General features: G+C 55.6%; 4 protein-coding genes across 4 annotated transcripts in view; 2 read left to right on the top strand and 2 right to left on the bottom strand.

The window, feature by feature from the left end:
* Positions 1-662, top strand: part of MONBRDRAFT_22968 (uncharacterized protein) — a gene marked incomplete at both ends in the record, with an annotated part of 1,500 nt that extends 838 nt beyond the window's left edge. Inside the window, 2 exons of the mRNA XM_001743359.1 lie at positions 121-306; positions 423-662. Coding sequence (XP_001743411.1) covers positions 121-306; positions 423-662 — 426 coding nt within the window. The remainder of the gene's footprint in view (positions 1-120; positions 307-422) is intronic.
* A 437-nt stretch (positions 663-1,099) lies between these two features.
* On the top strand, positions 1,100-4,197 carry MONBRDRAFT_22967 (uncharacterized protein; the record flags this gene model as incomplete). The annotated part of the gene is made up of 15 exons (XM_001743358.1): positions 1,100-1,201; positions 1,302-1,352; positions 1,506-1,567; positions 1,653-1,737; positions 1,857-1,974; positions 2,074-2,128; positions 2,205-2,327; positions 2,434-2,505; positions 2,601-2,679; positions 2,839-2,951; positions 3,102-3,153; positions 3,280-3,417; positions 3,567-3,660; positions 3,776-3,899; positions 4,035-4,197. The coding sequence occupies 15 exons, from the start codon at positions 1,100-1,102 to the stop codon at positions 4,195-4,197; spliced, it is 1,431 nt and encodes a 476-aa protein (XP_001743410.1).
* A 429-nt stretch (positions 4,198-4,626) lies between these two features.
* On the bottom strand, positions 4,627-6,583 carry MONBRDRAFT_5836 (uncharacterized protein; the record flags this gene model as incomplete). Its single annotated transcript, XM_001743037.1, has 2 exons — positions 4,627-5,914; positions 6,087-6,583. The coding sequence occupies 2 exons, from the start codon at positions 6,581-6,583 to the stop codon at positions 4,627-4,629; spliced, it is 1,785 nt and encodes a 594-aa protein (XP_001743089.1).
* A 1,534-nt stretch (positions 6,584-8,117) lies between these two features.
* On the bottom strand, positions 8,118-9,681 carry MONBRDRAFT_5835 (uncharacterized protein; the record flags this gene model as incomplete). Its single annotated transcript, XM_001743036.1, has 8 exons — positions 8,118-8,186; positions 8,281-8,418; positions 8,569-8,612; positions 8,859-8,860; positions 8,957-9,014; positions 9,137-9,198; positions 9,320-9,408; positions 9,613-9,681. The coding sequence occupies 8 exons, from the start codon at positions 9,679-9,681 to the stop codon at positions 8,118-8,120; spliced, it is 531 nt and encodes a 176-aa protein (XP_001743088.1).
* Between the last annotated feature and the right edge of the window lie 258 nt (positions 9,682-9,939).

Below are 9,939 nucleotides of genomic sequence, written 5' to 3'. Positions count from 1 at the left end.
TGGGCTCAGGCATTTGACATCATGTCCGTGCTCAGTATTCAAACTCAATGTCTTTCCTAAGAAGTCAAAGTTCATGCCAAGCTGACATGGGAATGTGGTTCGTGCATGTGCATGTGGTAGATTATGGAGTGGAAGCTATCAAGAGGGCAAAGCCGACCACTACTTAAGCGACTCAAGGCGCACAACACTGCCGAAAACGTGGTGGCCGTCTCCACCCGTGCTTTTGCTGAGCTGCAAGCCAAACGCAAGGCTGGACCTGAAGTAGCCCTACGCGCTGTCTGTACCATTCTTCAAGAATTGCCCTTTGTCCGTGCCCGCAACCCCCCTGCCTCTCGAACACCCATTTGATGGGCCTGTCTTAGCTCGACCTTAAACGCCCTGAGCTCCGCCAAGGCTCAATTTGACACGTACGGTGACCATAGGTGGGCCCTGCGACGGCCAGCGCAATTTTGGCACCGCTCTATCCCCAGGACGCCCCATTCATGTCAGACGAGGCCTTGCTCACGATCCCGGAGGTTCGGGCCAGTGACTACAGTCTCAATAACTACCTGGCCCTGGCCGTCCAGCTGGATGGCCTGCGCTCCCACCTCAAACTTCACGATTGGTCCCTGGCCGATCTTGAAAAGGCCATCTGGTCTGCCACGCAGTCTGCTGCCGCCTAAGCACCAGACCCCCTGCCCGGTCTCACAGACCGTAAGAGATTTATCAGCACCGACAAGCACCGTCCCAGCAACCGCACTGTCCCTTCTTTCACGTGCCGACAAGCTAGCAACCAAAATGTCAAGGTGAAATTCAATTGAACAAGAAAAGTCCGGCCAGCCGGATGTTAAAAAAAACTCCATTCCCGCGCGGGCTTCCGCTCCATCAAGTCGACGCACGTGTCTGACATTAATTTTTTCATTCAACAAAACACTGCATCAGACCACGTCATAGCAACATCACGAATATCAGCTGCACAAACTTCCACAACCATCCCTACATAAACTACAACTTTTCTCATATGTGCCACATTACACGCGCTCGCGTCGAGAGGCGTCAACAGCTTGACCGCCGTCATTTGCTCGCTGAGGCGCCACCAGGCCACCCTGACCCCGACATCATGGCGCAACTTCGTCTAACGGACCTCAACGACTTTATCGGCCCGTCCCAGGCCTGTATCAAGCCCGTCCAAGTCAACCGACCCGAGGGTGATGCTGCCAAGGTACCACCGACTCCCCACACCACCCCGCTTATCGACCTTCGATGGCCTCACAGTGTGTGACCTCGAGCATCCATGATATCTCACCGGCAATACGCCTCAGGGTGCCCGCATCGAGATTGAGCCGGACGGATCCTACGTGCAGCTGGCTCAGGTATTCACGCAAAATGGTCACCCATGATGGCTCACCCTCTGAGAGTGTGCTGCACCTTCTTGGCTCTAAATCAACACACACCCTCATCTAGCCATGTTCCGGTCTTTGCCCCCGCCTTGTGCGTGGGCTCAAACCTGCGGCATCGCCACCTAGGACGGCAAAAAGACCAAGTTGGAACGTGCCAAGATCACGCTCAATGATTGTTTGGCCTGCAGGTGTGCCCGGCAACATCAATGTCACCGACCGCTGCGCCTCAGCTTGGCATGTAAGCTCACCAGGAATCTGCCGCAACGATTTTAGTGGGTGCATTACCTCAGCTGAAAGCGTGCTCGTGCAAATGCAAAATCACGATGAGCTCCGTCGAGCTCTCAGGGAAAAGGCAACGGTGCGCCTCATGCCCAACCCCTTCACACACTACACATGCCATGTGCTGCAACTCATGCGCTGCTTCATTTGGCACCTCACACGACCGTTCTACCACACACGTACCCGATTCTGACACAGAACGGCACGACGGTGGTTGTCATGCTTGCCCAGCAAGTGTATGCCTCCATGGCTGCGAAATACGGCCTGAGCTCGCACGCCGCCCTCTTCAAAATCTCAACCTATCTCCGCCAACTTGGTTTGTGTCCATTGCTGAGGCGTCGGCTCGTTCGCCTGCTGCCCCGCCTTGCGGCGCGCTGGGTACCCCGGTGCTGACGTCTTCCCCATCCCACTTCAGGCGTGGATGCTGTCTACGACGTGTCAATTGCACGCTCCATTGCTCTTCGCCAAGTGTAGGTTCCCCGACCCAGCAAAAAGCCTCTATTTGCCCTTGTCCTTCCCACACATCTGACAGCTGCTGCTCCGCAGGCAGCAGGAATATTCACACCGTCGTCAAACGGGTGGGGTCTTTCCCATCTTGAGCTCCGCCTGTCCTGGCTGGATTTGCTATGCCGAGAAGAGCCATGGAAGCTACATTCTTCCCCACATCAGGTTTGGTTTATCGATTGGGTGTTGGGACCGCCCAGACCCATGATGCTGGCCCTCATGGTTTTTTTTTTGAAAAAAATGTTGCTTGCCGAACGATGCCGCTGAGCAGCACGGTGAAAAGCCCGCAGCAGATTATGGGAAGCATGCTCAAGCGTATCATCCCTCGACAAAACGGCGTGAGGTCAGTGTTGTGTGTCACTGCTCCATTCTCGCTTGCACCCTCACACAGCCACGCAGACTCTTACTGCTCGCTTTGGTATTTGTTTGCACTGACAGGCCAGATCAGGTGTTTGTGACGGCCATCATGCCGTGCTTTGATAAAAAGCTCGAAGCTTCCCGTTCAGACTTTTATTCGGTGCGAGCCTCACATGAGAGTTTGTCCTGACCAAACAGAAAGCTGTTGGCACCTTTGACGACCACCAGGTCTTTCTTTTTCTTCTTCCTCTCTCTGCTCACCTTTTCATCAATGCACCCCACCGTCTGTTGTTGTTTTTTTCTTTGTCCTTCCCTCAAGGATGAATTGCGCACCAAGGACGTCGACTGTGTGATCGCTGCGACCGAGCTTGAAATCATGCTTCTAGAAGATGATGTGGATCTGAGCCAAGTACCCGAGTCTCCACTCGACAGGTTTGTCCCGCACATACACAACACAGTGAAACTCGGTGGGGCGTCTCTTAGTCCTGCCCGGACATCTGACGAGTATACAGATGGCCTGATCCGTGTTTGCCCTCGCTCTCGCACCCCTGTTTCGTGCATGGCCATGTCCCACGACATTAGTTTGGTGCCGGGCGATACTGGCGAACCACTTTCCCACATTGGGTCAACCTCGGTAAGATGAACAGTGATGCAAGAACCTCTTCTCACCGGCATGCTCTGGGAGATGATTTGCAATGTGATCGTCCGACTTGACATGATGTTCACTGATGCTGGTTTCGGATGGATGCCACAACCGCAGGGTGGATACCTGCATCACGTTGTCGAACGTGCGGCTGATGCTCCCTTCGCTTCCTTGCCTCTCGAGGCGAAGCGAGGCGTTGACTTTCAAGAAGCTAGCTGTCAAGATGCACAGGGCCAGACCCGCACGTTTGCGCTTGTATGTGCCAGGATTTGCGCCCGTATCTGCCCCCATTTGCAAACACTTGTTGAGCTGGTGCACAATATTTCTGGCTTGTCCTTTGTGCGCTACAGCGCCCTCAACCTTTTGTTTCCATCACTCATCTCCATTGTGTGGCCCGCTCCCAGGGCTACGGCTTCAAGAGCATCCAGTCTGTTTTGCGCCGCATTAAGCGCAAAAATTGCAGCTACGACTATGTCGAGGTGATGGCTTGTCCACGAGGTACGACCGATCTTTATACAACTGCCCGTTCTGGGGTCGAATTTGGGCAAGTCGAACCGACTGGACTTTTTGTGTCGCTTCTTATCCGGTCATCTTGTGGCCTTGTTCTACATAGGCTGCACCAATGGTGGCGGGCAACTGCGTCCGGAGGAGGTTGGCAACTCTGCCAGCGCCGTGAGCTCACAAGCCGCGCGGGACGCTTTGCTCACGGAGACTGAGCGCACCTACGACGAGATTCGGTGTGTTTGGGCCCCTCCCACCGTGCCACCGACGTTCTTGCTCGATATCACCAAAAGTTGTTCTGCACTCGTGTGCGATGCACTGCCTTTTATCAACACGTTTTTTTATTCACCTGGGCACCATCCTTGGCACAGGCGCATACGGGCCGATGAGGATGTTCGAGTACAAGCCGTGTACGCGGCACTGCAGTTGACACCGGGCACAAATGGGCTGCTGAGCCCCGAGGAGCAGGCGCTCTTCCACACAGCGTATCACAAAGTGGAAACCTCCATGCCTCCCCAACTGGAGGCGTGGTAAACAGAAGCTTGTGTTGTGCTTGCCGAGCAAGCATTGAGCATGTTTGATTTCATGTTTTACGGGCGCCACGCCCTTGACGAAGGAAATTAATGACTGCTTCGTGATCATGAAAAAAACATCAAGACCATCTTGTCGTGGTGTAATGTCAATTATCAAGTAAGAGAAATGTAAGGTACCAATCAGCAATGAAATCAGATAAAAACGAAAATGCAGGGTGGTGCAAACTACGACGATGCCGGGGCAGTGATCAAACAACAAACAGGGCTGGTGCATGCAGCGCCTCAATGATGCGACAAGCAACAACTGAGCTTGGCTGCAACCTCAATATGCCCAAGAAACACCAGGGAAAAAGAGTATGAGAAGGAGAGATCCAGGCATCCATAAAACTCGCTAGGCCAGAATCCTGATGGCGAGTTGAGAGCAATTGCTCTAGGCGGTAGCCACGCCCAAAATATCTGTACTGCTGCCACGTTTGAGAGGCTTGACGGGAATCCGGCGCACGACTCGCCCACCCAGAGCCTTCTGGGCGTCAGCCGATTCAAAGTCCGCCTTAAACTCAATCGGTGCGTTCATGCGGGGCCGCGTGTTGACGGGGGGCGGTGTAAGGCCTAGTGGGTGGCTTGTGCGAGGAGCCCCTGTGGTGTCAGATGCGAGCTCACGCGGCTTGAAGGGATCATCGGCCAAGTCGGACAGGGAGCCAGTGGCAGTGCCCGCCACCTGTTGTGCTTGTGCTTCAAAAGAGGGGCTGGCCGTTTCGGCACCATGGACGTCGATGCAGCCCGATCCATCGAGGTTCGGAGCACCAGCGACTGGATTCACCATGGAATCCAGTGCCTCTGTGACGTCGCTAACACTGTCGCGGTCGCTGCCACGGTCGCTACCATCGCCCAAGGCCTCACCCACGGGCATATAACCGTCGTCAAGAGCTTCGGCAGCTGGTTTGCTGACTTTGTTGCGGGCAGTGTCATCAACTGTATCTCCTTCGTCGCCGCCACAGCCCCCCCAAGCTTGATTGGGCTTACGAGTGGCTGGGTGAAATTGGCGATGGGTCAGCAGTGAGAGATTGGCTGATTCCTGGTAGGGTGTGTTGACGGGGGTACTGGCGCGCGTGCGCTCGGCCAATTCCAGATTAGTGCGGAACGTTTTGTGCATGTGCTGGAGCTCGGCCACGTGTGCGGCTGGATCCCGAAAAAAGCTGAGCCATTGATCGCAAAGCAGGGCCGTTTTGCATCGCAACTCAATGTCGTACTTTCCCGCCAAAGCTAGGGCAAAGACGCAGCCATCTCCGTCACGCACGGCTGAAGCACTGACACAGCTGAGATCCACCGGTGGGAGCAGAAGCTTCTCTGCCTCCAGGGTCGAGGCGGTGAGGATGACAACATGACCAAAGATGGAGAGGCGCATGGGTTGGGCCTTGGGCACTTTGTTGATGGGCTTGCCCTTGTGGCGAAAGCAGACCTCAGAGCGAATGCAAGGCCCGGCTTGCAAGAGGCCTTCAGCCGTGACCAGCCGATAAGCCTTGCCCTTGGGAATGCGAAGCTTGTTGCGAAAGCTTTCCTCGGCCACTTGCATGCGTGCCCCTTCGGAAAAGCTCTGTGCTTGCTGGATCACCGTGACGGTATTGTCGTGGGCTGCGATCAATCGTGCGCGGCAGGCGGAGGTGGCGGGCAAGTGCTGCAAGCAACCCTGTATCAAAAGCGCGTAGGACTGGACAAAGCTGCAGGTAGCATCGACAATACAGAACGCGTATTTTGGTATGAGACACCGGTCGAGTGAAGCGGCGTGGCCGTGCAGTGGTGCACATGCCAACAACATGCAAAGGCACGGTGGGCTGGGCGAGGGCATGGGGCAAGAGGCAGGGCATCGAGACAGCGGATAATGGTTCGTACCGCCAGGCATGATTGATGGCGTTGACGGCGTGGAGGGCTCGGGACAGGATGGCATTGGTTTCCGAGGTGGTGAGACGCTTGGTCTGCACAAGCACGTTGGCGGAGAACTTGAAGGCTGCAATCAGTGTCACGTGAGGCCCGGCTAGGGCGTGGCAAGCGGTCCGAAAATCGTGGAGACCCTGCTCAATGAGGTCCGTCAACTCTTCGGGCGTGACTTGCGTCGGATGGGGCAGCGCCTTCAGCAAGCGGTTGCAGTAGTCTTTGAGGAGCTGGATCTGCTCCAGCTTGCTGCCGTGATCTTGATGCAAGAGCTCCCCGGCCGTCGCTTTGACCAGCGCGATGGAACGGGCGGCACTGTAATGGGCATCAATCAGTGCGCTTACACCCTCGCTGAAATTGTTGGAGTGGTGCGCCACGTAGTCCCCGCTGCCCTTGACAGCCCGGGCTGTTGCATCTTGGGCAGCCCGGGCGGGCGCTCCAATGGAGGAGGCCAGCATGGTGATAGAAGGCGGTGGAGCCGCGATGGCAAGAGGCCCAACCGGCAGAGAGGTGGGGGGGATAAGCAGGGAGAAACTTTGAAGGCCGGCGGAGATGGCAACGAAAGACAGTCACCCCTCAAGACCGAGAAAATGACAAGTTTGGCTTGGAATCAGTTTGCCACCCCAACCCCGCTCATTCCTCATCTAGCCTAACGACAACAACAACAACAAATACCACCAGTTCAGATGGGCAAGGCAAGAAGAAGGCAAGACAAGGCACAAGCCAAAAGAAAAGGTTGTGCTGGTGGTGGTGCGACGAGCAGGCGCAGGCGCAGCCAACGAGAAAGCGCGAGGGAGAGCGCCAGGGAGAGGCGGGGTTGGTGATGGGAGCTGGCATGGTTGGGATACCAACTTCATGTCCGCAAGATTGTGCATGGCTGGTGGTCTTTATCAGCATGTCATCATTTATACCTTGGAGGGGTATTGTTATACATGTCAGATCAACATGTCATCATTTATGTATTGGAGGGGTGTTGTGATACAGCTCAGCGATCCGGCGCCAAGGAGTTCGGTGCCTCCCTCTCTTGACCTCAGCTCTCTTGGGTTTGTGGCGCTGGGCGGTGAGCAGATTGGAGAGAAAGAGGTACGCTCTTCGGCGCGGAGACAGGGTGAGCTGGGCGGCTGTGGGAGAGAAGAAGCGTAGGAGCAAGCGCTATTGGCTATTGGCTACATCCTTCTCTCTTCAATCCCTTCTACTCTCCTTTTCCTCGTGCTCCCGTGTCGGTCGAGCATGAACATGGCAACAACAGTTGACCAAGCACCGTCCGCCTCGACGGCCGTCGCCGCCAGCACCAGCAATCCAAACAACAGCAACAGCAACAGCAACAGCAAGGCAGAGGCTGTGGCTCCTGAAGCACCTGTGCGACGGTCACGACGCCCCGTCTATCCATCAGACGAAGAGTTTGACCGTCTCAATGGCCACAACAGCGGCATCGAGGCGCAGTATCGTGATGCCCTCACCTGTTTTGCTTGCTCCAACCGATGACGTGGTGAGCATGCCAGACTTGATACAAAAGGGTGAGGTGCTGTGCTTGATGCACACTTGTGGTCCGCTACGCAACCCGCCTCACTCCATCCCTCAGTCCTGCTGCATGTCGTGTTTATGAAAATTGTATTTCGAGCATGATATCATCCCCGTTTCATTTTTTCTTGGCAATTCCATTCCCATGTGGAGGCGCTTTCTTGCTCGGTCTGAATCGAATCTAAAAAAAATAGCCACGGCACGGCCAGCGCCTTCACTTGGCACACGGCGCGCAGGCCACCGGGGGCCAAGGCCCTAGCCTACCCTGTGAATAAATGCGTCCGCCGGCTCTGGGTCGTTTGCTCCTGCTTTGTTGGCGCTTAGAAAATGGCTTAGAGAACAAATCAATTCACACAGGAGGCTGGAGGGAACCAGTCAGTCAGAGCTGAGCGCAGACAACAATCGCGTGCACACAAAAGTCACTTGCACACGAGTGCGGGTCGGGAAAGTTGTGGGAGGGAACCATACCCGTCAAAAGACGAGGCGATAGGATACATAGCGGCCGGCTGTTGGACTATTTTCACGAATAATCTTGACCACCTACAAAGAAAACCGAAAGAAGACGGGCATGTGAGCCTACGCCCAGGGCCACGGCATGGCTGCAGCATGTGTCAAGTAGAAGCAGCAAACATACCTGCCCGCGCTTAAGGCCAAGGTACCGGGCAATGGGATCTGTCACTTTGATGCGAGGCAACTGTTGCTCCTTAAGCTTGTACCGCTCCAACAGCGCGGCCTTCTCCTCGGGGGTCTGTAGGAAATGCTTGGGGACCAGCTATTCATCCATTCGGCCATTGGCCCGCCCGGCGCGCCCGCGACATGGGTGAGATAAAACAGCACGCCCAAGGTGGGGGAGCACTATGGGAGCAAAAGGCCATGCAACTCGGTGTTCTCGGTTTGTCGGGTTGAAAGGCATCATGCCCACCTCGTGCTTTGTGACGTTGACCACGAGCTCTTTCTCCTCAAAGACTTGCATAAAAGCACCCGTAGCGTTGTACTCGCGAATAGCCTGTTCGGTGGGAAGCCAAACTCATCAACGGACGTTCTGGTGCAACGCTCAGTGCCCATCGCAGACGTCAAATAAAAAAAGTTGCCAGCAAACGTGAATCGCTTCTTTGCCGTGAGAAACGCATACCTTCATGGCAGTCGACTTGGGAATGGCCTGGGTAATCAGAATTGAGCTGCGCACGTTGTTATTGGACGCCTGCAGAATACAACTACGACCACCGTTCATACCCCATGACATGAGGCCACACTCTCAAGGAGACGCCAAAAGATGGGTGATGGAGGCCCGCCAAGGGAACATGACTGACTCGCGCACAACGGCGATGCCCACTTTGGGGTCATTGGCAAAGTACACGCCAAGTTGATCTATCGTAGGGGACACAAGGATGTTTTGGGTGAGGATGTGGGTGAGGAGTGAGGGAGCAGCGCTATGCGGCATATGGCATGGCCATCGCCGCTCAGTACAAAGGTGCAGCTTCGGCTCTGACCGGTGGGATCGCTGGCACGCTGGACGACAAAGTCCAAATCACTGCGGCGCGGTTGTTCATTTCTGCACCCAACAAGGAGCAAGTCCGATATGGCCAGTTAGCGGTTGGTCAACGTGGGTGGGGCGCATTGCATGACCATGACAGCGCAAGCAAATGGGTCACGGTGTGGAAACGACGACGCACAGAGGTTGGCTGCCGAAGCGTTCCGCAAAGCCTTCACGAGTCAGCAGTAAATCCTCCGACTTGACATCGTAGCCACGGTCTTGGCAGAGCTGCAGCCGGGGTCAATTTGGCACCAAAATGAGCAGTCAGAACAAAGACGTGAAGCCAGCCATGCACTGGAACCAGCGTCGCGCATCTGCACTACTTGGGACAATGCTCATATGCCCCAGCCCTGGTTCCCGCTTCTTGCCCCGAACGAGCCGCTCCTGCCCCGAACGAGCCGCTCCTGCCTGGCAGAGCCTGGCTGCACTTACTTGTGCAAGTGTGACGCGCACGCGCCAGAGCCGGTAGAGCAAGCTCTGATTCAATGCCTCCTCAGCCATGACTGCAAGATGGATCCGCTTTTCAAACGCGATGCAATGTTCGCCCAGACAGCGCCAAGCGACTCGGGTGTCTCGGGCCCAGGACACCCCTCAGGAAGCGCCTTCGCCCGAAGGTATCAAGGGCGAGCGGGGTGGCAACCAGCGAACAGCGCTAAGACGCAACACAAGCCAGCAGCTACACCCAAAGTCAAAAGCCAGCCGGTGCCTTGTCACAAGGATGGCTGAAACACGCACACAAGCACCCCACGCGCACGCCGA

This window comes from Monosiga brevicollis, genomic scaffold (genome assembly GCF_000002865.3).
Source record: "Monosiga brevicollis MX1 MONBRscaffold_3 genomic scaffold, whole genome shotgun sequence".
NCBI lineage: Eukaryota > Choanoflagellata > Craspedida > Salpingoecidae > Monosiga > Monosiga brevicollis.
This window is presented reverse-complemented; position numbering and strand designations above follow the sequence as displayed.